Here is a 27,918-nt window from a genome sequence, read left to right on the forward strand (position 1 = left end):
TCTGTTATCCTTCACTCAACCGTGTGGTTCTCTCTAGCGTCTTTCACAGAAAAATGCACATATTTCAAACTGGGAAAAAGACAATGCAAGTGTTAAAAAAAAAAATCACTACTGGTCCAGCTCTGTCTCCCACAAAATGTCAGATCTGCTCTGAGCAGTCAAAGACAGGCAAGAAGCCGTAATTATAGTCGAAATCAAGACACAAACGAGTCCTGCGCTACCAGCTCAGGAGAAACAGCTGTTGAAGCCCTTTAATTCTTTGTTTGGGAACTCCTTACTTCATTTAAATACATAATTAGCTCGCTTTAATTTTTAAAAACTATTTTATCTCCCACATATCCTGACAACAGTCTTCTCTGTTGTCAGATGTAATCAACGATAACAGTTACATGAGCGCTGCCTGTCCAAACAACTGCAAGACTTCAGAAGAACACATATCTTCTCTTAGAAGCAAGAGCCCAGCAGTATGGAATCACCTACCTGCAGAAACCCATCCACCAACGCCACTTTAATTAGCACAGCACACTCAAGCCAGTCTCACTCTGCCACACAGCTGTACTGCCTCTGCTTACATGAAAGGTGACTTATTCACTGAGATAACAATATGAATGATGCTGCTTGTGAGCTTCGCATGTTTTTAAAAAAAAAAAACTTGAGGCATCTGATCTTTATGTATTTCAATTTAAATTTTGCACTTTGGACTTTTGCAATTCATTGCGCATCCATTGTTAGTGTCTGAAACTACTGGCGTCTGTTGTATGTATTTAATGAACACTCATTTACTTTTAGTTTGCTGGCACAGATTTGAGAGTCACGGTGGTTAGCATTGGTTGGTTAGTGGTTAGCTCTGGTTTCCTCCCACTGTCCAAAGACATACTGGTAGGATAACTGACTTCTGGGAAAACGGACCCTGCTGCGAGTGTGTCTGTGTGCCCTGCAATGGACTGGCATCCTGTCCAGGGTGGTCCCCACCTGTGCCCGCTGCTTGCTGGGATAGGCCCTGACTCCCCCATGACCCTAAACTGGATAAAACGGTCAGAAAATGGACAGATACGGTACCGGGAGATTTCAAACAACACTGACCTCAACCCATGAAATACCATAGTTTACTATGAGTGAATCTGTTAGAGGACATGGAGTTTAGTGCCTTATTTGTGACTGGACCACCAGGTTTGGACAGGTATTACAATTATAGATTCTCAGTCAAAAGCGGTGTGAATGTGTCAGCTTTACTTCACTTCCAGACTTACAGTAGCTGCAGCCTAGTGGTTTTATTTCAGTGAAGGTGATTTAGGCAGGTTCAGTCATTTTCCTTATTTAATTTCTTCATGTTTTCTTTTTTATACGTTTCAAGAATTTGTTCGCCTTCACTTAACTTGGAACGGAACGGCAGTTGAGGAGTTTAAATCTGTTTAAGTAATGTTACACAAGGGAAGCTAATCAATTTTAGATAACGCACCAAACAGATTCCAAGACATAAACCCCCCCCAGATATGTTTTTCAATCCATTTACTTCAGATTTAGAATACTTACAACACAAAGCACATTGTATCCTGTTTCAGTTCCCACTTGTTTTAGCCGCATAAACATGCAGAAAAACACAAAATTTGGTTAATAGCCTATAGGTGACAATGTCTACTAAATACCTGAACTATTGTCCAGCAAATCTAAAATTTCTGTTTAAATGCATCTCTATATATAATTATTAAACCTGTAATACATAATATAATACAATATCTAAGGCTTTTTTAGATTGACATGTTTTTCTCAATTCCTGTGTTCTGAGAAAAAAAAAGAAATCATGCATTCTAAACCAAAAGGCTAAAAGTTATCTACAAAACCAAATTGTTTTCTACATTAAGTTATGCTTGTCTGAATATCTTGATTTTCTGAGCTCTGTGCAAAGGTGCCCAACAAAGCTTATGAATCCAGTCTAAAAAATCCTGAGAAGATAATGGGCTGATCTTCTCAAACAGCACTGAAGTCACAGCGGGAACTTAATGCTGTATCATTGTTAGAAACAAAGGAAATTAAAGCTAAAGTTGATCTTTTCATCATTTAGATTTGCAGAGCTGTCCTCTTATCTTGGATTACTTTTAGAAAAAGTTTTTTAATGACAGCAACGGAAAGATAGCAAATAACTGACATTTTTTTTTTAGCAGTGAGCTAATGGCTTAGAGATGCCCATGAAAATGGCCCTAGCGCTTTTTTGTAGTTCACAAACTGTTGATAACACAGAATAAAAGGGTTGATCCTGCATTCATTTTTCTATGTAATGATATATTTTTAATACCAGCAGAGTGCCCCCCTGCATCATGAATCATTCATTTAAAAGTTTGATGGTTCGAAAGACTTCTTCTGATAAAGACTGTATGTATTTCTAGAAAAAGGAATGTGACATACTTTGAAAATGACTATAATTTAATTGCTGCTGGAAACAATCGGCAGGTAAGAGCTGAAAATAGTACATTTGTAATTAGGATGACAATATATGCTCTTTGACATCTGTAAAGATTTTCATTGTCTTTAGGGTGTACAACATATTGTTTTTACATTATTTTTGCTCCATTTGAATTTCTCAAATACTGTACAGTATACTCTTTAAGTACGCTAATGTACAATCAGACAACCTTGAACAGCAAATATCACATTGTTGTTTAATCTGTCAAGGAGGACAATATCTATTACTACTTTATGAAGCTAGTTGGGTCTTGCAAAAAGTTTATGTATTGCAAGTGCTCCCTGTAAATGTTTTTTCAAATGACTATTTCTGACTCAATCAGTCTTCTTTTTTACCATTTACATATTCTGGATATATTCATGTGATTCTGAATCAACCCATAAGATTTTCTTCACAAATGAAGCCTAGGTGGTCCAGTGATTAAGAAAAAGCCTTTTAACCATCAAGTTTCACTCTTGCTCTTGCATACTGTCCTTATAGAGACTTTGACTCCATTAGTTGCTTTGCTAAAACTGTCTTTCAGCTAATTATATACCAAAGAAGTTGACCATTTTCAACTGTAAAAGACTCTTCAGTCTTTCCCTGAATCTTTGCGTAATGATAGTTAAACCCACACAAAGACACGTTTTCACTCAACATGGAAAGAACACGCGTCCATTTTTTGTTTACAAAAAAGCATTTGCATCCATCTGCACTTTTTTGTGAGCTAATGAAGGATGCGTGGCTTGATAAAGAAACATGATACTAACATGATAATTAACATAATCCACATTTAGAAACTGATATCACCCCCAACCCTTCAGGAATGCTCAACAGCCCGTGTCTTTTAAATCATTAGCACTTTTAGACCTCTTTAAATTGGTTCTGTGAAGGGAATACTTTGTTCAAAACCCTAATTATGGGTTCAAGGGGAATGAAAGGGAGAAGAACCCGCTGCCTTTGAGGACAAGACTTGAGGAGCAGTGACCTAGATCCTCTCTTCAATTACTTGGATCATCAGTTGTTGCCTAGCTGGTCACCCTGCAGAGAAGAAGAGTGTGGCCAGGCGATCTGAGCACAGCCTGGTGTTCCACAGGGTAAGCTGTAGAAGGTGAGGTGATTTTTCAGCCTTATTCCATGGGTACGCAGGGGTCAAGATGCTTCTACCCTTGAGTCCTGCGCCCCATACCACCACTACCGCCAGCCAGAGTCATCAACACTGCGCCGTCAGGGCTCCAGAGTGTGGAGTCTTACTCATACAGGTCACGTGGTGAAACATCTCACAACCTAAGTAATGGAGCACAGCCACAGCAAGTCGAGTGGTGGTTCATCTCTCAGAGAAAATGACCAAGGTGGAGTCCTTTATCTCCTGCGTCAACTACACCCAGCAGCCTCAGATTTATTACTCGCCAGCTGGACCATCTTTAAAACTGTCATCAACCATTGTTAAGTCGATATGCTCTAATTAGCAATGTCTAGATGTCTATCAAATGGGTAAAGTGGCCAAAAACACTTTCACATCATGTCTAAAACAAGATCTGCTTATTTTTGTAGTTGCAGGCTTCTTTGGCAAACATAAAATTTGCCTTGCAGGACCACCTAGTGTTTATTTGAAAAAAAATAATATTATACTACAGTTTGGAATTCAATTCGAGTTGGAGGGTCTCAAAGACCATGAATAATATCACTGACACTACAGAAAGGTGTTCTATGGAATTAAGATCCACTGTGTCACATGCTTTTATAATAAGGATCACTCCTCTTGGCCTTTACTTCCTGCATGATGGAACTGAGATTGTTTTTCTTGTTAAAATGGAACAAATGATTTGAACTTTAAAGTGTGAGGGGCTGGTAAAAAATGGGTAACTGCACATACAGTACCACTTTATCTGGAATAGACACCGTTATCTTGATAACACCAGAATCTCACAGCTTTTTATTGTCCATCAGCTTCCACATAAAAGGTAATTCATTTTCAGGTAGGAAATCACAGCAGTTAAAAATCTGTTTTGACTATGTTGCATAATTAAGTTTGACCGCCAACAATACACTTTATTAACTGCATCTTAAAGGACTTAGGAAGACCTAGAAACAACATATAATATTAAATAAACAAAACATAATATTAAATAATGTTCAATTTGGTTTCAATATGCCTTGATTTGTCTGAAAAACTGCACATTGTGATCCATCTGCATAAATCCTCTTTCAGGTTGGTCTTGGAAATTAAGGTCAGTGTTGAGAGTGGATCAGAGCTGTAGTGCAAATTTGCATGGCTTCTGTTGGGGTGAATGTACAGTACTTGCATATTTAGAAATCAAGTTCAAAATATTGATGTTACTGTTACTGTTACTGTTACTGCTGATTCCCCAAAACGCTTCCAGCCAAATCTATCTTGCAAAGCCGAACACAAGCTGAGAGATACCCTTAAAATCGCGCTTGGCCGAATTCTGCTGCAGAACATGATCTTATTTACAGTAATACGATGATGTGTTTTAATTCCTAGGTTTTGAAATAACGAATACAAGAACCATTAAAAAAACACTGCGTTCCAGAATGTGAAACTTCCTGAAAGTGGTGACTTTTATAGGATAAAGTTATCCTAATTTCTGTAGTTGCAGGTAAATTCTCAATAATATAGACAATGGGGAAACCAAACAAGTTGCATGGAATTTCTCAGAAAATAGTTGTGTTTTACTTTCATTACAGTCCCACTTCCCAGATTACACAAGGATCTGGTTCCTCAAGTCTTTACGTAAACCGAATCTTACAGTTCATAAATTGGGAAAGACATCTTCTTAGCCATTGCAAGAAGACACCTAGAGATCACCAGAATGTACTGTTCTTTATTGGCTAACAGGTGTGTGTGTTTAACACCAAGACAGAGCATTCAGGAGCAGCCAGCAGTTCATGTTGCAGAGAGAGAGAGGAAACTGTCCCCCATACTGTATATAAAGGAAGAGAGAAATAAAATAATGATGAATTTAAAAAGAATTCAGAATCCTTGAATTAATGCCAAATATAGAATAATATACTTAAAAGTATACAGTACAGCAAATAAACCAGTATTGTCTCTTAACACATTTATAAAAACTGGACATTTCGGTATTATACTGTACTGTAAACCAAAAAAATAATAAAAGCACTTGGGCGTTTCCCTGACAGGACTGCTATATGGATAACGCACAATTTTTAATGAAAAAGTGAGAGACGGTATGCAGACGGTACCACACCTGTGTGAAGGCAAAGAGTTTGAAGTGTAAAACAGAGTGCTGGCGGAGTCTGCATTAACTTAACTCCGCGCCACTCATCCGCGGAACAAACTTACAGCACTATTTGCTCTCCAGGTATGTAATGTGAACTCACCTCACCTAGAAAAAATACGCCGAGTATTGCATAACCCCGGGTAAGGGCTACTTTAGCAACAATAAATAAAACAATGATTTATTATTTTAGAAATATCAAATACAAAAGTAGTGATCTAAAAAAACGCTAAAAGAGAAAAAATAATCTGGCTGTTATTTTCCAGTGTGGGCAATCTGCCCACTGTGTGGTGAATGGACAAGAAGGGCACTTACTGTACTGTAGCTTGTGGGGAATTTCAAATTGGATTAGCGGAGACGTTCATCCCAGTTGTGTGGTGCTATTTATATTCCAATAATAAAAGGGTTGCTGCTCAGTAACAGTAGCAGAGAAGAGACGAAAAAAAACGATTTTGCTTATTTCTTCCTGATTCCGATTTCAGTCATACGAATCATTCCCTACCAAAATCTAAGCCTGGCTACAAAACAATAACCTGAGGGGGGTGGCTTCTGACCTGCTGAGTTCAGAAATGACTATAATTTTTTTATTTAAACAAAATATCCCTTCGAGTTGTGACCGGGCAAGGGTCAAACCCAAAAAAAATGACCTTGACCCGAAAAATCACCCTGCGAAGAACTCGTGATGAAAAGGGAGAAACATACCAGAAGACCCCTAACTCACTTCTGGATATCGGCCAAGTAAGGAGCAACTGAAGCATTTTATTCAGTCTTCACCCCAGTCCTGTACAGGGGGATACGGGCTCTAAAATGTTAGCATTGCTGGAAGAATGCTAGAGACCGCTCTTCCAAAACTGGCTTCAGGTTCTCCCTCATCATCTGCCACCTCTGAAACATGAATTTGTTCTGTTTTTACCTAGCCTAGTCCAAAAAAGCTTGTGGGCGGATAGTTTTGGATAGATGCTGATAAGCTCAAAAAGCTTTTATAGATACTATCAGATTTTATACACCTACATTGAAGTGCTTTGATTTCTAGCTACAAACAACAGCTCTTCCTGGGCTAGTGCCCCACATTCAATACACTGCCTCTGCATATTATATTTTACTACTAAAATTCTTCTAGTGTTCTTCGTCCAGATTTTCCTGTTTTTCATGAACTCTCATACTACTTTATTGGACTTTAAACCTTCCAGTTACAATTGAATGATTTTATAAAACTTCCATACAGTATATACAGAAAATATAACATTTGTATTTCACACTTGGATAAAGAGAACGAGAAAAAACAGTCTAATTTTCACTCAGCTACGATTTATAGAGAATATAATAGACATGTAGTTGAGAAAGAGAAGTTTTCCCTAGATAATAAAACTAGCAAAGCCATTTCTGTTTAGTTTGATTTAAAAGTAAAGTGTATGTTGTACCTCAAAAAGCCCAAGGAAACGCATTGTGTACTAAGTTTTAAAACAAAAAGAAGAAACTGCTGGCTTCATGGAGCTCTCACAAGATGTACAGTCACAAAAGCTAGATCTCTTTTGAAAGCACTTAAAACAACCCCAGGCAGGCTTACCTGAGTCTTCTGTAAGTACAGTAGAGATGTGATTTAGGACAATACAAAAGGCATTTCTGAGCAAGGAAACTGAACCTTTTTACAAACCTAAGGAATGTGCTGCAGTGGTCTTGGAGCTGAAGAAACGTCCCAACCCCAGGTCTCCCAGTTTTACCTCCCCTGTTGCTGTTATGAACACATTAGCTGGCTTTATGTCTAAAAGAAAAAAAAAACAACAAAAGTTTTTATCAATTTAAAATTCATACTAAATCTAACCAAAGCAAACTACAGCAGACTAACTCAGCCAGGATTAATTAAAATTATACTCATTTAAAACAATCACTGTATCAATTCTAAACTAAATTAACATTCAAGGTGGCACCTGGCAAAAGCAAATACACCTTCAAACAATAATTAAGTGGCAAAGAATAATTAAGCAAATATTTACAATTCTAATTAGTCAAGTCATTTGATTAACGACTAAGCAACCTTAAAATGAGAGAGAAAAAAAATCAAAGAAACACAATTGAAAGCACAATGTGTTTAGAGCATTTTACTCATTAGGAGTTGGTATCAGTCACCCGTTAAATTTAAGGGACATAAAAGACACATCTTTTTATAACTTTCTTAAAGATAAAGAGGACTTTTACTGTCCTCTCCAACATTTCTGTGATATAAAATTTAGCAGTTCTTTACACAGAAACGTTTTCCAACATTTCCTTATCTATCGTACATCTATCTCCGAGACCTGGAATTCTTTATTCCCCATTCTTGCCTATCCACAGCTTCAGAAATGGTAGTTAGATTTTTTAAACCGTCAAGCAATGTAGTTCCTGTAAGATTTTCACAACATTTTTTGCTCCCGTGTTTTGTGATATGGAGATTTCAGGCATAATCGGATGTTTCAATGTACATTTTACCCCAAATAATGTATTATTAATTATTATTCACCACGAAATGTTTGAAGGCCTTGTACATACTGTTTCTGTTTTGTCAAACGCACTGAGTTTGCAAAGCTGTGCAAGTTGTTTTACCTTTTGTTTTTGATATGTATTATCATTGCTGTGTGCCAAAGGGTGAGAAAAACACTTCATTTAACACTAAGTATGTGTGAACATTGCTTTACATTTGAATGTAGATAATGAATTTGCCTTCTGAAACAATATGCAGATGAAATGCGTAACAGCAAATTCCCTCATTCTGGGAAACAGAATGACCAAAAGCCGGCTGCTGGAATATCAAAAGGCAACACAAAACACAGGTGTTAGACATGAAAATACAGTACAACGCAATTCATTTCTGCCAGTAATTTATTTCACAATGTAAGTTGAGAAATAAAAATGTCAAATGTTTATGCAATTTCCTTTCTTTTTCTGGCTAATTAATTTTTCCTCCCATCAATCATACCCAGAATGCTACAAACAGAGTTGGAGTGTGCTTTGAATGCAAGCAGGCATGTACTGTATCACCTCACCGAACCAAAAGCGTGTCGCTAACGAGAGGTGTAATTAAGTTTCTAGTTTTACAGGCAGTGTTAACTATTCTTTTGTATAATGAGCTGTTTATACTAGTTCAGTAAAGACTCGACATTGAAGAGTATGCAGCTTGCTACCAGGTAACTTAATAATTTTATTTTTCTTATTTGTCAAATAATTATAATAACTATTATTATATAACCAGGATATGAAGCCAGATTATGAAGTCACTTGCCTTTTTTCTGTGATGAAGTCTAAACCAGATGAATACAGTTGATTCATTATTCATTTGTGAAATTGCATTGATCATATTCAACGATCTTTATTATCATGTTTGATTCACTGGCAAATAAATGGCTCAGTCTAAAATTATCACCTTCCTCTGAGGAATTCTTTCAATACAACACATATTTATAAATGTTTCTCTTCTCATGCATTACTTACTGTACTAGTATGTCAGCAGTTTAGTGATATGAAGCTTCAATTAAAAATTAATCAGTCTTACAACAATTTGTCACATTGATTTTGTCTGGGTCAGTTGCAACTCAGAGCAACTGTTCTGTAGTTTGGCTTTATTCCACCAGTTCACCAACAAAACATTTGGTGTTTTTTTCTATCAGCAATCAAAAGGTTAATGGAATACTTCATTTAATTTCTCAATTTGCACCATACATATGAATTGAAGCAGATATAATTAACTTAGCAATAAACAAAGCAAATTGTATCAACATTCCCTCTTTTAGGAATGAAGAGTTCACTTATCTGCATTTCAGCAATATTAATTAGTGTTCTAAGGAATTAATCAAAACTGTGATGGTGAGCTGGACGTACTTAGAAGGTCATTTAGGTTTTGCATCAACTCTTTTTATTTAGTTTATACGGAACAGGACAACAGGCAGGTGAATTTCTTCTGAAATCATGTTGACCAATGGAACTGAGCACGGACAGACTCCATTTCATACTGATCTCACTAGGACATTAGAAGCCCCAAGGCTCACCAAGGTTTTCCTTTAGATTACACTAAACTTTTTTTGTTTCCATTTTCACATTATAGGCTGTGTAGGTCAGTGACAAAAAAAATGCCATATCAACATGTTGCTATTTCAGTGTTAGTAATCCTTAGCGGGGATGCAATTTGAGGAATTATTATTTCTTTAAAAAATCTAGCACATCTGGCAATCCGTTTTCACCATGTTCGGGGATCGCTGGAACACCATGCAGACAGTTCCACATGGGGACTGCTTCTGATCCTCACTGTGGCAGATGTTCCCGACACCCACGTACATATGCTTTGCCATTACCTGTGATAATGTGCTTCGGGGTTCATGTAACAGGTACGCTAATCAGATCTAACTTGTCTTAGATCAATACCAAAACCTAACTCATACCAATGAGCTCTGGACTGCTCCTGCACAACGCCAGCTCTCTGGTTGTGGTTACTGTTCCCTTCGAAGGTCTTCACTTGGGTCTGTGGCTGTAGTCAAAACTGTATTAGAGACACTGGGTGGGGGGCCCTTTAACTCTTACATGGGTGGATTCAATTATTATTCAATTATTCACATAGAGAATTGTACAGCTAAATTACACTGTTCAGTTCCAACAACTCTCTCAGCTTGGACTGTAGTTTGGACACATATACCTCATTTCCTTTTTTGGGGGGGGGGGGGTTTAGTTTTGCTCTGACCTCCCTCCTCTTTCTTCCTTTCTCCTATTCTCTTGATGTTTTTTTATTTCTAGCCACGTTGACGCCTGAAATTAGAAAATAATCCTGTCGTGGAATACGAACCACACTAGACCCTTTTGTTCCTCCTTGTCAAGAATTTTAATGGACACAGCGCGGGCCATGGAACAAAAACAAACAAACGTGCACATCATTATTTCATCTTTATCTCCAAATGGGGAAGAAAACAACAGTGCATCCCAGTCCAGTGATTTGTGCACGTAAAAAAAAAAAACAACAACATAGGTTTTGTATCGGAGATGAGAGCGATTACCTCTGTGCATCACTCTGCGAGAATGCATGTGCTCCACCGCACTGCATAGCTGCACAAAATATTTCCATACTGTCCTTTCAGGGATGAGTCGCCTCTTCTTTTTAAAATACTGTGGAACAAGAATAAATAAAAGATGAGCGAATAAGCAATGAGCAATCTGCCATCTCCCAACCCATGTCAGTCAACACAGCAACTGCCGACACACTGCCAAACATCAAAAGAATTATTTATCTTTTCATTAACATTTTAACCCTCTCCACTCCACTGTTTGCACTGGCAATGAAGAGCCATTATAAGATGCTGCCTAATGAGGTTTGACACTCCCGAATGGACACCGCACATAATTAACACTAATCTTGTTAATTAACTGGTGAGACATATTTAATGCCTCAAAACAACAAATGTTTAGATATTCTTTCTTTTAACATTTTGCCATCAGCAAACTAAAGGATATTTTTTGACAAAGATCTGCAAATCAACAGCTATAATTATGTGATGTCTGGAATTCCTGCTTAAAAATGGACTGAAATGAAAGTTTTTGCTTTGACAAAAGAAGGGCTTTGAATTTTTATTTCCTTTAAGAGGAAATGGAAGTTTCACTGAGAGATTATACGCCGTGATTTAAATATCGCTGACATTCAAATTTCATGACTTAAAGAATTTTACCCATTAAAAAGTAAAGGAATAAATCAAGAATGTGCATATGGTGGAGAGATTTGTAGTATATCACCTTGGAACTGAAAACCTCCTTCACCCCAAACTAATTTACTTAGATCTTTTTTGAAGGCAATTGAACAGCATAATAACTTTTTTTTATTAATTGTATCCTTTTACCGACTTTGGTGATATTATATTCTCATTAAATAATATCACTTGTATTTTAAATTGTCATGAGCAGTTAATAAATATATTAAAGGTTGAAACTTTATGTTTTGAGGCAGGGATGCTCAAACAGAGCTATCAATACTCTATAGTCTTCTGCGGCCGAAACGTACCCAAACATATTATCCACAACTGGAGCACCAATGGTTTTAAAATGATTAAATAAACACTATATATAATATTCATCATTTATATGCAAAGAACACAAAAAAGCCATTTCTTTCCCCACAACAGACTCACTCCAGCTACACAAAAATTGGAACGCAATCCAAGATTTCATGGAAAATACACCTCAATCCAGGATTTAATCCCAAACTGAGCCAATCTTGATGTGCACAATTCACTGAATTAACTGAATATCCTGTTTACCCTAGGAAAAAACTCCATATCTTTCATATCTAAAGTTTTTCATCTTTATTTCGTACTATACAGCTGGTCCACGATACACACAGAAGGCTTCCCAAATTTAGTTGTCAGAGTCCCTTCTGCCATAAGGAAACCATTCAAGCATTTGTTAGATCTTGACCTGAATCATTCTACTTTGCACATTGTTACTAGAAGGAGGCAGATCTTCTCTCAGTCTCTGTTTTCCATCACTGTGGCCAGTGAGATAGGAGCAGGAAAAGTTTAAAGGAGGGCGTACAGGATGAATGTCCCTAGTGATCAGTGAGTGAACTTCTGCACCACAGAGCGACTTAATTCCACACCACTGAACATTTTCTTAGCTGTTCCTGTAGACCCCTGTTTGAAATCGTTATCGTCTCTACTCACTAGTAAACTCTTCGATTCACTTTTAAAATGTGCCATGAAATAAGTGCAGTTCAACTGAAGCAGCAGTCATCCAATTAGTGAAAAACACTGCTTTTAAAAAATGGATGTCAATAAATTTCTCTACAACTGTATTAACGTAAATAGCCATGCTAATCAAAAGTTGAGAAGCAGGAGCAGACCAACAGACTGATAAATGGAGAGAAAGACAGACAAGCAGAAAGAGAAGTGGGCAGTTTTGTAGTCAGTCAGAATTCTGTTTCTACTACATACAGCATTGCAATAAAATCATCTCTGGCCAGAGGGACTTAGGTTTTTTTAATCCCAATTGACTTTGCTGACATATTTCCTCTGGAAAGAGTAATTCTCTGGAGGGATATAATATTCTGGTGAATCAGCTTCATAACACCTGATAAATAATGCAAAAGACAGGAATATGGTAAGCAAAACCTTGCATAATGACTATGACTGTTGCATGCTTACATTCCTGGTAGCACAAATAAAATTAAAACAATGGAATACTGCCACGTAAAAGAAATATTTCACAGATGATCTTTAAATGTTCAGGGATTAATGTGTTACATGGGTAAACGATTTTAAACACATTTAAAATGTGAGAAAGTATATCAATAATCCTTCAAATCATAATACACAGTGCATCCATGAAAAGAGAAACAATTATCTTACTTATTTTTTATGATCATCCTTTCAGATCCATTTCAAATTAAAATGGAGTGAAGGTAAAATCAGTAGTGTATCTGAAGAATGATAATCCCAGCAGTTTAAAAGAAACGTCAGACCATTCGATAAAGGAACACTTTGCATTTGAAAGGGAGATATTGCTATAGGTTATTAGAAAATAACATAAATGCTTGAAAGTCATTTGTATGAGAGAAAAAGCCTAATCTACAAAACAAATTGTATTTTCAAGCAGCCTGAATCTGAAAAAATAAGCATGTCATTTACTTGTACTACATCTGCAATCTGTTTTGAAATAAGGACGAAGAATGATTATATGATTATTCTCACCTTAATCATCTGAGAGAGATCTCCCGCATCAGCTAATTCTAAAACAATGTTCAGTTCATTGTCTTCGATAAAGGAATCCAAATACTTAATAATATTGGGGTGATTCAACTGCTGCAAGAGAAAAAAGAAAGATGCCTTTAAATGCAACTCTTCGGTGCACATGTAATTTAAGACTGCATTTTAAGGAGATAATTTAATCACTGTCACCCTTTCACTTCCTTAAGATTCATTTTAAGTTGAACGTCTAGTATTTAAGAACAAGTCTTCTACAGTACGTGACAAAAAACAGTTGTGCCTATTCTAAGTTTTAAGAAACTCCAAATCAAGAGAAGGTCAACAACACAGTACCTTACTGAGTTTAAACTGTGGAAAATAAAACTCTTAGAATAATCATTTTAATAATACCATCTCTTTGATAAAATAGATTAATGGCAAAGAACAAGACGGCATACAAAAATAAATATAACAACATTCCAATATTCATATTCAACCATCATCATAAAATTTGATTTCAGAGCTCTGTTATTTTTTACAAAGCAACAAACGTTCAGAAACACACTCTTGCCAAAGGCTCTAAGGCTGTGTGGGTTTCCAGAAAAAAAGGCAAGATCTTTCCTGGAGCACACTTGGAGCCAGTTTCACAAAACACTTAACAAGATGGTAGTTAGCATAAATACTTAAGCTAACTTCTTTCTTGTCTTTTCACAAAACAATATTTCAAGACATAATGGACAACGGTCTAGGAATCACCTAAGCTCAAAATGGTTGAAAGATGTCTGATTTGATTTTCTTCAGTATTATTATCAGAACCTAGAAGGCTCTCTCCTGACTTGAGAAGCTGATTGCTGGATTGTACTTTGAGAAACCTGCCTTCAGACATTTTTTCCTCTTTAGCCAGTGAGGGCGAGACTCCAAACTCATGTGTCCTCCGTCACATAAAAATGAGAGATGGTACAGTATAGACTACAGCTACATTAATTAAGTACAGTATATTGATTACATACACTTCATCAGCTTGTGAACATGTCTAGCAATCTTCCTGACGTTACTACAGTGATACCCGTGGTCTTTGAAACACAGATCAGTGAGGAACAATTATATCACAACGCCCTTGCTCTTTTTCGTTTTAAACATCACTGACAAAAGATTCTGTGTCCTAAGAAAGTCCGAAGAAACATTGCTTCCTGAACTCTTTCCTTGCGAATGCAGTGCTTTATCAGCACATTCCTTGGCTAAGAAAACCCTGGAGAACAGCAGCAAGGTCAGAGGATCTTTGCCTGGCCTGCTTGGCGTTAGCAGGTATCTCAGTTGCGGGTCACAGGGCCCGTGTGAAGTGTCTGAGTCTCAGTCCCGTAGGGAGCAGCATGGCCAGTGGTTTCCTGTTCAGAATGAGCAATTCATCATCTTTTTTTTTATCACTTCCCAAATCCACTGCTATTAAACGAGCTACATTTATTAGCCAAAAAACGGGGGGGAACGCATTCGGTGATCGCCGGTGGGTGTTTGTTTGGTGTTTTTGTTCGTACGCTGAAATTTAAAACCCCCCCAAAAATGCACGTGAGCAACAGAAGTGAGGGTTTCCCGACTTGTTTCAGTTCATTTGTTTTATATGGTTTCTATACTTCCTGTCTGACTTCTTTTTGTGGTAGACTGCAACATATATGGAGCCCAGAAGACCTGCAACACTTATGCAGTATCCAGTTCTCAATCTTATGCTTGTTCAAATAATTCCTGTGCTCCTCTTTCTCCTGTGTCAATACCAGTGTAGGTGTAGGTGAGCACACCTCTCGCTGGTGTGCTTTTACCACAGGAGCTCTGGTGCACTGGGCACACCGAAGATACGTGCATCACCCACAGAATGAGAAGAGTGTACAGTATGTGAACAGACTGACCCACAGAGGGCTGGTGCACCTCTTACAAAAGCTGATTTAAGCCTCTCACCTAGAAGCCACTGTCCCCAGTATAGGAGGAGGGGTCTTCCTACAATACGGGAAACTGGTTCATAGGTAGGGTGAAGTGTAAGGACAGTGTTTCTGTGCTTTATCATCTCCTTTTTGACAGTTAATAATAGCGACAAGCACTGCACCTTATTTTACACAGGACTGTGTTCTATGCATAGTTTCTCAATACAGAAACTGCAGACGTCACTACAACACAATGCAAAGAATGTACGCTATGTTGGAAAGCACACCTGTTATAAATTGTGAGAAACCTAAAAATAAGCAATATATCCTGTACTGTTGATGAAAGAGCACAGCATTATTACATTGCAATAAAAAGATACACATCTCGTAACACTTGAAGCCTTCATATAACATCATTAGGCACTTAATTCATCCTCTCAGCAAGACATTTGCTTTTAATTCAAATAATGGAGAAAGAAGGACACAAACCTCCCATTAATCTACCACTTAGCACTACAGAGCTCTTACTATCAAGACTCAAGCTTGTTGTCGGCCAGCAAGGTGGTGGTCTTGCTATCAGAGAGAACGGTGTCTAGCCTTCCCCTGGGAACAAGAGCCGTGTCGTTGCTCACAAAGCGAAAAGACATACAGCAGCTTTACCATGCATGTTTCAGAAGACAGCTCACATTCCTTCCTCTCCCTCGTGAAGGGTCGATGATGGGCTGAATTATAAGTAGCTTATGTGTTCCGAATTGGTGCACATGAAAGGGGTAATACTGTATAACTGTCAATGACTTACAAAAGAGAAAAAAAAAAAACCAAAATACTGCAGTTCCTACAATTCATGCTTTGCCTTGAAATCCCTTTACGTGAGCACCCATCGAATGAGCAGGGCAGTTCATTTCAAACCAGTTTGATTTGAGGTGCCATCTGAAGAAAAAGCAAGACGTTTTTGAGTTACCAGCACGCGCTCTATTTTTTAAAATAAAAAACACCCCTTCTATTAATTTTTGAACAGACTTCTTCAGCTGTGCATTTCCTCCTGGGATGGAACACTGGTCCCCCAAATGCTCAACAACAAAAGCTTCAGATCCCCTGCTCTGTTTCCATTCTGTGGATCTGACACATCCTTTCGACTTGGCAGCAGGCCCTGGCTGGTCTTTTGATCCCACTGCCAGACTGCGCGAGGGGGAATCACACGCCTGATACTGTAACACCACCCCGTGATCTGCCCAGCCCCGAGCCGAACGCGAGCACGAAGAGAACCCACAAAATATTACACTGGCTTTCTTCTGTCGAAACACCGTCAATACGACGAAAAGCGCTTTAAAATCAGTAAAAAAGACAAAAAAAGATCAGGAATTCAATTGTAAAGATCTTCAACTTTTAACAGCTGTTCTGGAAAGAAAATTCTAACACTAATATTCAGACTTGTTTATGTACTTATTTAAAAAAATAACATTTCAGTCAGGGTGTGTAGTGTTTCAGCTGATGCTGAAGATATTATGCAAGGTGGTAAAGGTCATACACCAACATTTAATGTTTAGATTGTACTAATCAACATATTATAATCTTGATGACTCAAAGGGGAATAACCAGAAGGCTAATATTACCTTCTCCCTATTAACAACAAGGGTCACATCATTTATTACAATTCAGACAAGTCTGATTAACTCCTTATAATTAAGCAAAACTGAGCTGCCTAGCTGGAGGGGAGAAAACGTGATTTTTTTAAAAAACTTGACTTAGATGTCATAACAAAGATGCAAATACAGTGGGAAACAACTGAAAGCTGTGTTACCCCTCAGCAAATGTGCTCACTTCCCCCCAAAAAATGCTCTATTATGTGTCAACATAACACAGGAGGCTCCAAAATGCACAAAGACAGAATCCTTTCAAGCTTCTTAAAGAGAATAATAGCAATTAAACAGGATTTCTTCCTCCCGCGTACAGTTCTGATTACAAATCACACATTTATCCGCTCATTGCAGGATGGTATGTCATGTCAGGGAGACTCTTTCTGAACTGCTGTTATGTGTTGCTTGATAAAAAGAAATACTTAACATAGCTCTAGTAAAGGGCCTGCAGCACAGTTCCCCTAAATTCACAGGCCACAGTTCCATTCCACTACACCGCAGACAACTGCTACATCCTTCTCTTCAGTTATCCGAGGGACGGCGGGTACTCTGGAAGTGAGAGTACTTCAATGTAAGGAGGTAAGACGGACCATGAGGTGCCATAATGTGAGGCAGGCTGAGGTGTTACAGCAATGTCTGCCACAGGAGCTCTGTGGAAGAGGGCCAGAGACGGGGAACTCTGATCGCACAACCAGTGACCTGTTCTGAGCCGGGAGATGCGTGGTGCTCCAGGTCATACCATACAGTCTAAAACATCCCTGTTCGGCACCCTGGGTGCTGCTAAATAACTCGTTTTGGAGAACTCCCACTTGCTGTTTTAAGGATTTTGTTTAAGAGAAGGCAACAATTCATCTGATTATTCTAAATGCGATATCCAAATAAGTCCTTTTTTTTTTTACAAATAGAAATGGTTAAGTCAATGTTATTGATTTACAAAGCCAAAATCTGACTTTTCTGTAACTTACCCTCTCGATGGCATTACCTGCACCATTACAATCTGACTGCAATCCGATGGCTTGAATCCTATTCCTATTTAGGTACACAAAATCTTACTGAAATGCATTTTCCGTTGGATGTTAACCGGGGAAGTGCTATACACTTGAAACTATATTATCCAAGATAATGATGATGACAACATTAAAATGAGTAATGCATTTTTTTTTTAATGAGTGGCTTTCCAGGAACTCAAAGCTCTGTTGTCCTCAGTAATGTAACCAAGAAAGAGCTGTTCATCCCTGTGCCAGTATACAGTACAGATTTGTCACTGCAAATAAATAATGCCTTACAGGGCACAGTGGAGGCAAAAGGACATCTACCGAAACAAGCAGAAGGAGTGTTGAAGAAGCTGTGAAGCAAGTCAGCTGATGGACACGGAAACACAGGAAACACTTCGGCACAAAGGCAGTGTGTGTCCTCAGAAGAGGTGGCCGACAAAATGCTGGCAAAGCTTGCACGTTACCTCTTCTCTACGGCCATGTTCTCCCCACTGTTCTCAAAGCAGTCTCTCATAGTTTCAGAGGGGAGCCGCAACACACTCCTCCAGCAGAAAGTGCTGCTGCCAACGCCAGGAAGATCTCCGGTTACAGAGGGCACTGCCTCAATATTCCCTTCAGAAATTTCAACGAGGGGGGTGCGTCCTAGCCAAGAGCCCTTCTGCCTTGACATGAATCATCGAGATAGCCACAAAAATACATTGTGTGTAGCCAAGGCCCCTCATTAAATCAAGTCTTGCGCAAAATTCCAGGAAACCATCTACATGTTCTCAGCTTCAGTTACAGTATTTAAGATGTGGGTTTGAACCGCAGTAGGCATATGAGGGAGGTGTATTATTTCTCAAATACACAGGCATTTAATGAACCGAGGTATAACGTTTCCTTTCAGTCTCTTCTTTGGAAACAAAGACCCCTTTGGAAAGACGCACTGATAGTGGTTACAGCTTCCAGTCTAATATGCATCTTACTTGCCATGCTGCATTTCCAGAAAAACCTGGCAAGGCCTTTAAAACTACCCTACAGGTCAAAACTGAAAAGTTGTGCTCCAGTAGTAAATTCAATATCTCTAACAATAGTCTTGTTTACTTTATTCATTTAGAGTGAATAGTTTGATGTATGGGGGAACACTTCCCTTAAGTGTGACAGTAAGAAAATTCTCTGCAGATCTCTTACTTTGAAAACAACTATCTTAAATACTTGACCTTTAGGCACTGCCTTATAATCACTCTTGCCTTTCATTTTAGATATTACAGTAACTTGCTCTCTTTTATAACTATTAAACTTAGCAAATGCATTTTTAAAGATTTTGTCTCCAGAGCAAAATCCACGAGTCCTGATAGAAAATACATCACAAAATATTTTGGATATTTGTCTATATAATTTTCTTTCATGAGAAAATGCATGACGTATATTACTGTCAGGCATAGCGACAAAATAATATAGGAGTGGCAACAACATAATTAAAGCAGCAAATAGGCAATATCTACATATCTGAGAATAGACTTTGGATACATATTTTTTTATTTTTCACAACATAATACTAGAAAAAGATAGTTGAGACAGTACTTTGTGGTATCTAGCTTTGTCTTATCCAAGGTACTGTAGCAACACACTGCAATGTTAACATGGTGGATATGGCCTGACACAAGATCTTTGGGAAGGAGTGCCAAAGGTCAGTTCACTATGACAATTACACAGTAATCCCACACTGCGGAGCAGGGTTAACAACAAATTGTTAACTTGGAGTTATTAAACATTATAAAGATTGCTTTAAACACCTATATCAAATACTTCAGTGAATCAAATAAAAACAAATGTCTGTCATGTTTTTTCTAGAACTAGGAGGTGGCTAATCAATCACACTTGTGCAATCACTTTTAGAATAAGTACAGTAGTAGGGACCTCATTGGTTCTACAAATCCTTTTCAATCAATTTTCTCCACTATCTTCCTTGATTTGGTTTTGTTATATTTATTAGAAATTAGTATACTGTAGCTTAAGCTATACTAACAGTAATGAAAATGAAAACACCACAACAAGAGCAATGACAAATCTGACAATTATTGTTAATTATGACAATTCTTCCAATGATACTGAAATTTAATATAATGAAACTTCAGAACAATGGAACCACAGCTTCCTAAATACAAATGGGGTTTTCCCAGTGTTTTACAAACACATTTACATTTAGTAGAAACATACTGACTACAAAAGCAATAATACAGAATAATAATTTAACAAGACTTGCTCATACAGCAGTCAGAATGAATGCTCTGGAGATTAAAGGCATACAGCATATACTGTACCAAGTGATTTCAATATTTCTGGTTGTAGAACACAGTCTCCCAACAAATGCAAGTTTATTTGTAGATAAAGCTAACAGGTTAAATACAAAATAGAGGATACTTCTGCAAGCCCCTGTATCTCAGTTATGGTCATAAAAACATCTGTAATTTTCAAATTAAATATTGAATATTAAATATATCCAGATTAAATTAAATACAGGGAACAAAGACAGCTGCAATGTGTGAAAAATACTGTAAATATGTCAGTTCCAAAAGTAAATATGAAACACTCCAAAACCTCCATATTTCGGAGCTACAAATCATTCTTTAAACATTTGTAAAGCTAAAGCATAAGTAATACAAAACTGCAAAGCCAACAGTACTTCTCAATACATGCTGTGTGGAAGCACAGGTGTAGGCTTGACGCAGTCTATTTTTCCATTCGTGACAACAGTTACACATTTTTATTCCACTCAAAACGGAGCTTTGGACAGAAATGACTTGTACTAGCTGTTTTTTGTCTGTGTGTATAATGTGCAATTATGATGTTACCGACTTCATAAGAGCTTTCTCACATGGATGATCACACTTATTCCATCGGCGTCCTGAGCCGAAAATGCCAGCCTCTACTGGAATCGCAGAAAACAGCTGACAAGCTGGAAGGTCACTAGTGAAATGGCCTTTTCTCTCTCTTTATGACAACAGAAACCTCATGTGCTTCAGACTGGCGGCACAGAAAAAAACACCTTGACTAGACATGACAAAAACTCAAAGGCATGCAGCTGCGTGGCTGAAATATAATATTATACCGTTAAATGGATCATTTACCTTAGAAAATATGGAAAAGCACTGCTTCTCGTTGTTGGCATTATAGATGAGGGACTTTTCACAAAGTAGATCTTATTGAACACACGCCTGTTTGATGCCTTTCAACTGACCTTCATACAGTACGTCCTGTTCTCCCCTTTACAGAAAAATCGTAGAATTTGAATGATTTTCTGACATGGTCAAATGCTTCTGAAAGTTCATCTGAAAACCCATTATGTGACTACAGCATCCACGCCTGCTATCAAGAGTCTCCGTGTAATATTGCTTCAGAAAGGAAAAAGATGAAATTAGTGTGCTGCCCAAACGGGTTCTTGAAGAATACATATACTCAAATACACGTCCAATTAATTTCAATTGATTCAAATTCAAAACTACATTTTAATCAAAGGAATCCGCTATCGAGCAGTTTACCCTGTGAAGATACAGGGGTCCTGAAATGCACCTCAAGGACGTGCGCTTTCCCCATTGCTCTATTCCTTGTACACCAACGACTGCACCCCTATCTGTCAAACGGCGGACGAGATTGCCCCTGTAGGTCTCCTCACAGGTTGGTATCATGGTGTCCTAACAACCACCTGGAGCATAAAACACTTACAACAGTGGAAATGGTGGCTGATTTCTGGAAACATTCCCCAGAAACTCTCCCCCTGGTAATTCCACGATCTGGCTTTGAGTGTGGAGGAGTCCTTTAAGGTTTGTAATACCCCAAAATTAGACACGAATATAGCCAATATCACAAAGAAAGCACAGCAGAGAGTGTACGTTTTGTGTCACCTGGAAAACTTTTGGTGTCTCTCAACCAATTCTGATACAGTTTTACAGAGTCATTATTGAGAGCATTCTGATAGCCACTATAACTTGGCGATCATTGAGGAGTTCAATTCTAGAGAAAAGATGAAGGCGGGAAAGATCGCCGATGACCCCTCCCACCCAGGTTACAACCTGTTTCGTAAACGTCCCTCAGGAAGACACAGGTACAGTATATTAAAACCAGAATCAGCCTGTATTTGAACAGCTGCTTTCCTAGGGCTGACTTTTTGCTTAACCAGAATTCCTAGTATATGTGCACTGCCTTAATGATGTCTATTGTCTCGTTGTGTACCTCTATGGTATGTGTAGAAAGTTTTTGCAGCACCAAGTACACCACAGTAAACTCCTTGTACATGAAATGTGTCTAAAGGTGAATAAAGGTGAGTCCAATTCTGCTTCTAATCTGAGTGATATGATTGCTGACTGCTACCTCCAATGTCTGTACAGATTTATATTGGCTATAACTGTGGAAGGGTATTCTGGTAGCTGAAAAGTGCAGAGCCAGAAAGCACAACAAAGAATTGTAAGAACTGTAGCTTGGCATGAGCATAACTAGCTCAAGTATGATGTATAAGACTTTTTTATTTGAGTCAATCATCACCTCATTTTTATGAGATCCTGTACGTCATTGTTCTTGTGTGCAAATTTGTGGAGACAACTATTCGTACTTCACAGATGTAACATTCCTGTTCAATAGCTTTTTTAAATGAAGGGCATCAGTGAACTAAAAAAACATGAAGCAATTAAAGCAGTATCCATAAGCGTACAGGATTCATTAAGAATAACATTGCACCTCTGAATGTGGCACAAAACCCAAATAAAACCTGATTTCCAGTGAGGTTTCTCAGAATTGTATAACACATCAAAGCGTTTCTTCAATAAATGACAGATTTGGATGCAGAAAGAAATATTTGAGTATTAAAGGTTGTTAACTTAAGAATAAGATAAATGTAAGATTTTTTAAGGATGCTATTGATCTGGAAAGGGTTAAAAGAAAAGCAACCTAAAACATTCCTGCACCGAGAGATACAGTGTGTCACATACGGACATTTGATTTGAGGGTTAAAATCCTCTAAGGAGCTGACAAACTTAATGAAGAGGATATGTGATAAACTCGCTGTGGAAGCAATGTGGTTTTTGACATACTGTACATGATCTCCTAAAAAATGATGGACAAATAACTGAGCACAGTAAGGGCATGGATGGGTTGAAGGTCAGACAGGGGCATCACACAACAGCAACTGTTGTGACTGGCTTGATACCCCCGAGCCTATAGTGTAATCAGACAGAGCTTTGCTAAGTATTTCATCTGACACCTCAGCTCTGCTACAGGTTTTGTTGGCTTTTAATGTAGAAAGAGAAGGAGGGGCTCACACTGCAGCTCGGAAGATGAGTGCATGTTTTCTTCACCTTGCCTGTGTCCAGCAAGGTGAGCTGCAGCATACTGAGCCGATTAAGAATTAATGAGAAAGACAGCAGAATGACATTTCTTCTGAGCTACCAGCCTGCTAAATGTCAGGATGACTTTGACAATGTTGGTGATTTTTCTTATTATAACACTTAAATGCACTGGTGACTGCTGTATGCACACATATGAACTTCGTCCTGCTTACACCTCAGTCACAGGTTTATGTTTAAAAAAAGAACAGCTGGTTATCAAAGCGCATCTCATACTATCCACCATCATCATGTTACAGTGTCAGAAGGCAAAACCAGAAACTCCCGGCTGTCTCCTCAGACCCAACCACAGTGACCACACTGCCTCTTAAACTACCCATTAAACACAAAGCAGATCCTCTGCACATATGGCTGTGATATAAATCCTGTTTTTATGACTGCCACATTCAATGTAAAATTTGTAACGTGAGAAATGAATGATTTTTCCACTAATGTGACTGCAAATTGTAAAAATGTCATCTGCTTAATTTATGTAGCTGTAAAGTACAACTGGCATGGGACCTATCACTTAATGTGAGACAAGCTGCAGATGTATTGATTTGACAAGTTATTAAATTCCAGCAGTGAAAAGCAGTACGTTCCCAGCTCTGACACTGACAGAAAGTTCAGAGTTTGCCTCATACTCCTTGCTACTGTGTCTACAAGCAACATCAGTTTCGCCCAGTCTGCTGAGAGAAAAACTACACCTGCAGTACATTATCAAATATGCTGACCCGTATGTTGTCATTAGAAAAAAAAATGCTTGTTAGAAGGATGCCTTTTCCTGCAGCTTTGCAAATGACATACAAATCCCCCTTACAATGAAAATGTCTTTCCAATGTTGATGCAAATTAAAATACATTTTTAAATGGTTCTACAACTGCTTTGACAGGCACTTAACTGCTTTTTGTACCGTACTTCGTTGGCTCTGATGTTGTCGTTCAGACTCTCACCGAATACTGGATATGACCAAGTGTGCAAGTATTTAGCAGCAGTGTGAATGAAGAGGTTAAAGAAAAACCTTTCAGAAACGGAGACTGCTGTTTAAGTTAATGTCACACTGGAGGCTAAATTACGGTGTGATGCCTTGTGTTTCGTTTTTCCTTTATTAACAGGTCCTAGAATAGAGAATGTTTTGACTAGAAATACAAAAACCCACAGAGCACCACACAATTCCACTCCAATCATACAAACGTGGACAATTGATTGTATTTTATTTGGCAATTAGCAAGCGTATTTTGATGAAGAGGAAGATATGTTCATGTTTAAAACTGAATCCCGAAGCTCCGGTGACTCACCGACAAATTCCAAGTAATGCATTTAAGATGTAAAGAACACATACAGATATATTTCATTTGACCTTGCTTGGCTTGAGAGTGGATGAGCTGTAGCCTCCCTGTGTCAGTAGACAAAGGACTGATGCATTTACAGTAGCCATGGGGTAAATGAAGGGGTGTTTGCACAGACAATGCCAGCATAGAAAGAGTCAAGGCCCATATCTATTCTCAGCCAGCTGGAGACTACTTTATTCCAAACATTCTTTAAAACTTAAAAACGCATAGAGATTCAGCGAGAAAGAAAAGTAGTGAGGGACAAAATTAATGAATTGAAGTTGAATATCATGGCGCCAAGCGTAGAAGAAAGCAGCAATGCTTGCCAAGGAAAACATAAGAAGAATCTGCACAATATATGACTTTAAAAAAATCAAAGGAAAAACAACCCCATTTTACAAACAATGGGCTCTCTGACTTCAAGAAAACTAGAGAGTCGACATTTCCTGTTCTTGCAGCTGCATTTCAGTGGCATGCTGGAATTCCTACAGTTTTTGCAGTGTCGTATATACTGTATACTCCTGTCACTTGTTAATGTTAACTGGTTTTCAGTTTTGTGCTAAAATATGAAGTTTGATTTCAATGTGTCAATATATTGCTGCATTTTATGAATATGCAACAGTGCCTTATTGAGAAGATTGTTTGGTGAGGTCACTGAGGAACTTCAAGCAGTTCGGCAGTGCTCTACTATATTGCTTTTTGAAATATTACAGTGTAACTAGATGTCTTCATACACTGTATATGCATTTCTCCAGATGTGTATTATCAAAAATCTAGAGTGAACATACAGACAGTTCTGTAACATTTCGCCACTATGAGACTAACAATTGGGATAAATAGAAAAAAAATGGTGAATATGATTTTTTAAAAATAAGTTATATATATATAAAATTATGTCATGAATACAGAAAACTGCATACAGTACATGCAGTATCAAAGCGAGGCTGATAACGAATCAATCTGTTACAAGACACTATGTTAGAAACACAGGAAAGAAAGTGGAAATATATCCTGCATGATACACGAGTCCATTCCAGAGTTTACACACACACACAAAGACAATTTAACGACAACAAATAAACTAGCTAGCAAGTAAATTTGTGGATATCAGGAGGAAAGCCCACAGATGATGCCCAAGTCTAGAATCAAAGATAAAACCAAAGAATTATGCAAAGCCCTTGATAACTGGAAAAATCTATTTCAACCAAGAGGTAAAAGGCATCAGTCCAGAAGAAGGAGGCAGATGGGTATATATTTGTCAATTGAAACCATAAATTTGATTTATGTCCATTTGGGCCACTGATGAGAGTCTCAACAGAAGTCCATATGCTAAACTATACTTGACTAAATGATCAGGAGGAGAATGACTGCCTGAGCATTAGAGTTTAGCTTGGATTAAATGGATGTTAGTGGCATGTGGCTTAAACATCTGTTGTTGTGCCTTTTGACACAACTACTTGCTCTTTAAAGTGTCAGTTTATCCATTTAATATTTTTTAATATTTTGTCTGCTCCTGACACCCCTAAGTGGTCACAAACTGTGCAGGGATCTGCCAGTGTTCTTGATGTACAAATCATTTCATATAAACTATTTCACACTTAAAATGTGAGCAGCCATTGTTTTGTGAAGTTACAAGATAACTTGAGTCAGATGTGCGGACACTCTTGTGCTCTTAAGAAAGAACAGTAAACCTCAAATGTATTTGTCCAGTTTTATTCCCCTTCAATGTGTTATCCATTATGAATTGAAATAATCAATTGTTTTTTTTTTATTTTAGACAAAAGACTAAACAGCAGAGCACTGTCTCACCTTAAGAAGGTCAATTTCCTTAATGCAGTCTTGTCTTGCTTTTGCATCCATCATTTCGAAAATCTGTAAAGAAATGAACATTTTCTATTAGATCATATCTATTACAGAAAACACCAACATCAACACATGTTGAAATGTCTAAAATATTTTCTTAACTTGGTTTACTACTAATTTAATTCCCCATTAAATATCATTTAGTATATTAATGTATTTCATTGCTACACTTACAGTTTACATGCTGGACAATAATCTTTCTTTTAATCAATTTACCTCCATTTTTAAATATGGAAGCAAAGCACACTTCAAGGAATGAATAGGGATCCTAGTAGCCTTGAGAACTTGTGGGCACTTACAGTTTGTCTTTGGAAGGAAGAAGAAGTATTTTGTTTTTATTAGAATCACATTTATAAATACAGGAATCCCACTTCTTTCATTTTTAAAGAGAGAAAAATGCTTCCAATCCTCCTCCTATGAAAACCCATTAAACATCTAAAAGGTGCATTAAAGAATTAAGACTTCATACCTGGACTTTCTTCAGAGCAACCTGTCTTCCATCCAAAAGATGTGTTGCCCTGTACACCTCACTGAACTGACCTCGGCCGATTTTCTTCTCGATTCGGAAATTGGCCAGGGTGCAGCAGAACTGGTAGGAAGACATGTTTCTCTGCGGAGAGACGAAAGGCTAAGTTAATCCTTCTTGCATGAATACAGCTGTCGTAACAGGAGAAAAATAATTTAACTTGGCTTTTTTTAAAATATGTGTTTAGTTTTTGCTCATTTTCATGCCATGACTTTCTCTTCGCTCATATTTGGCATTAATCGGTGTTATTTTCGAAACACTTAATTAGAAGTTGCCCTGGATAAAGGCATCTGCTAACCAAATGAATGATAATTACAGTACTGTATGTATAAAAAACACAGTCGCCATCCTGTAAACCCACCTACCTGTATGTAATTCAGTTCAACTGTTTATTATTAAGACCATGCTCACAGTGGGGTTTTTGTTTGCTTGTTGCTTTGTTTCAGCAACCACACCTGAAAGGAATTTCTTAATAAGACTCTTCCATTTATTGCAATGTGGGATTCATGCTTCAACATGGATGTGCCCTTTAAGGCTGAATAGCAAGCTCTCACGTTTCAATACAAATGTCTATGCAAGCAACATGCCGACTGCCAAATCAATATACAATACTGCATACTTTTTTCTTTTGCTGTTTGACTAAAAGCAAATCACTCGCAAAATAACATTATAGAGTACGATGTAGCAATGCTGAAGTCTCATATAAGCACTATACAGTATATTTAGATGTCTGCTACTTAGCTGGTACTGTATTTCAGTGAGGATAGCTTGAAAAGGATTAATAACCTACATGATTGATTTTGACCTTTGTGTGCATTACACTCTTCAGCTGAGTTCTGACATGATTTTGTGGCCGTTCTTTTGAACATAAGTCCGTATCAAAAGAAAGGTCACATAATGACAGTTTT

At 37.8% G+C, this 27,918-nt stretch overlaps 1 protein-coding gene and 1 long non-coding RNA gene across 4 annotated transcripts in view; one reads left to right on the top strand and one right to left on the bottom strand.

Moving 5' to 3' along the window:
- nek6 (NIMA-related kinase 6) overlaps positions 1 to 27,918 on the bottom strand; it is a 115,980-nt gene that overhangs the window by 28,214 nt on the left and 59,848 nt on the right. For 2 of the 3 annotated variants that reach the window (XM_015367064.2, XM_006640703.3), the window contains 5 exons: positions 26,954 to 27,094; positions 26,431 to 26,493; positions 13,398 to 13,508; positions 10,719 to 10,827; positions 7,358 to 7,465 (listed from right to left, as the gene is read on the bottom strand). In XM_015367064.2, coding sequence (XP_015222550.1) covers positions 7,358 to 7,465; positions 10,719 to 10,827; positions 13,398 to 13,508; positions 26,431 to 26,493; positions 26,954 to 27,094 — 532 coding nt within the window. The remainder of the gene's footprint in view (positions 1 to 7,357; positions 7,466 to 10,718; positions 10,828 to 13,397; positions 13,509 to 26,430; positions 26,494 to 26,953; positions 27,095 to 27,918) is intronic. The other variant, XM_069183305.1, reaches the window with a different exon arrangement.
- On the top strand, positions 17,442 to 18,676 carry LOC138225005 (uncharacterized). Its single transcript, XR_011183535.1, has 2 exons — positions 17,442 to 17,517; positions 18,227 to 18,676. It is a non-coding gene; the product is annotated as an uncharacterized lncRNA (long non-coding RNA).

Source organism: Lepisosteus oculatus, chromosome 24 (genome assembly GCF_040954835.1).
Source record: "Lepisosteus oculatus isolate fLepOcu1 chromosome 24, fLepOcu1.hap2, whole genome shotgun sequence".
In the NCBI taxonomy this organism is placed as follows: domain Eukaryota; kingdom Metazoa; phylum Chordata; class Actinopteri; order Semionotiformes; family Lepisosteidae; genus Lepisosteus; species Lepisosteus oculatus.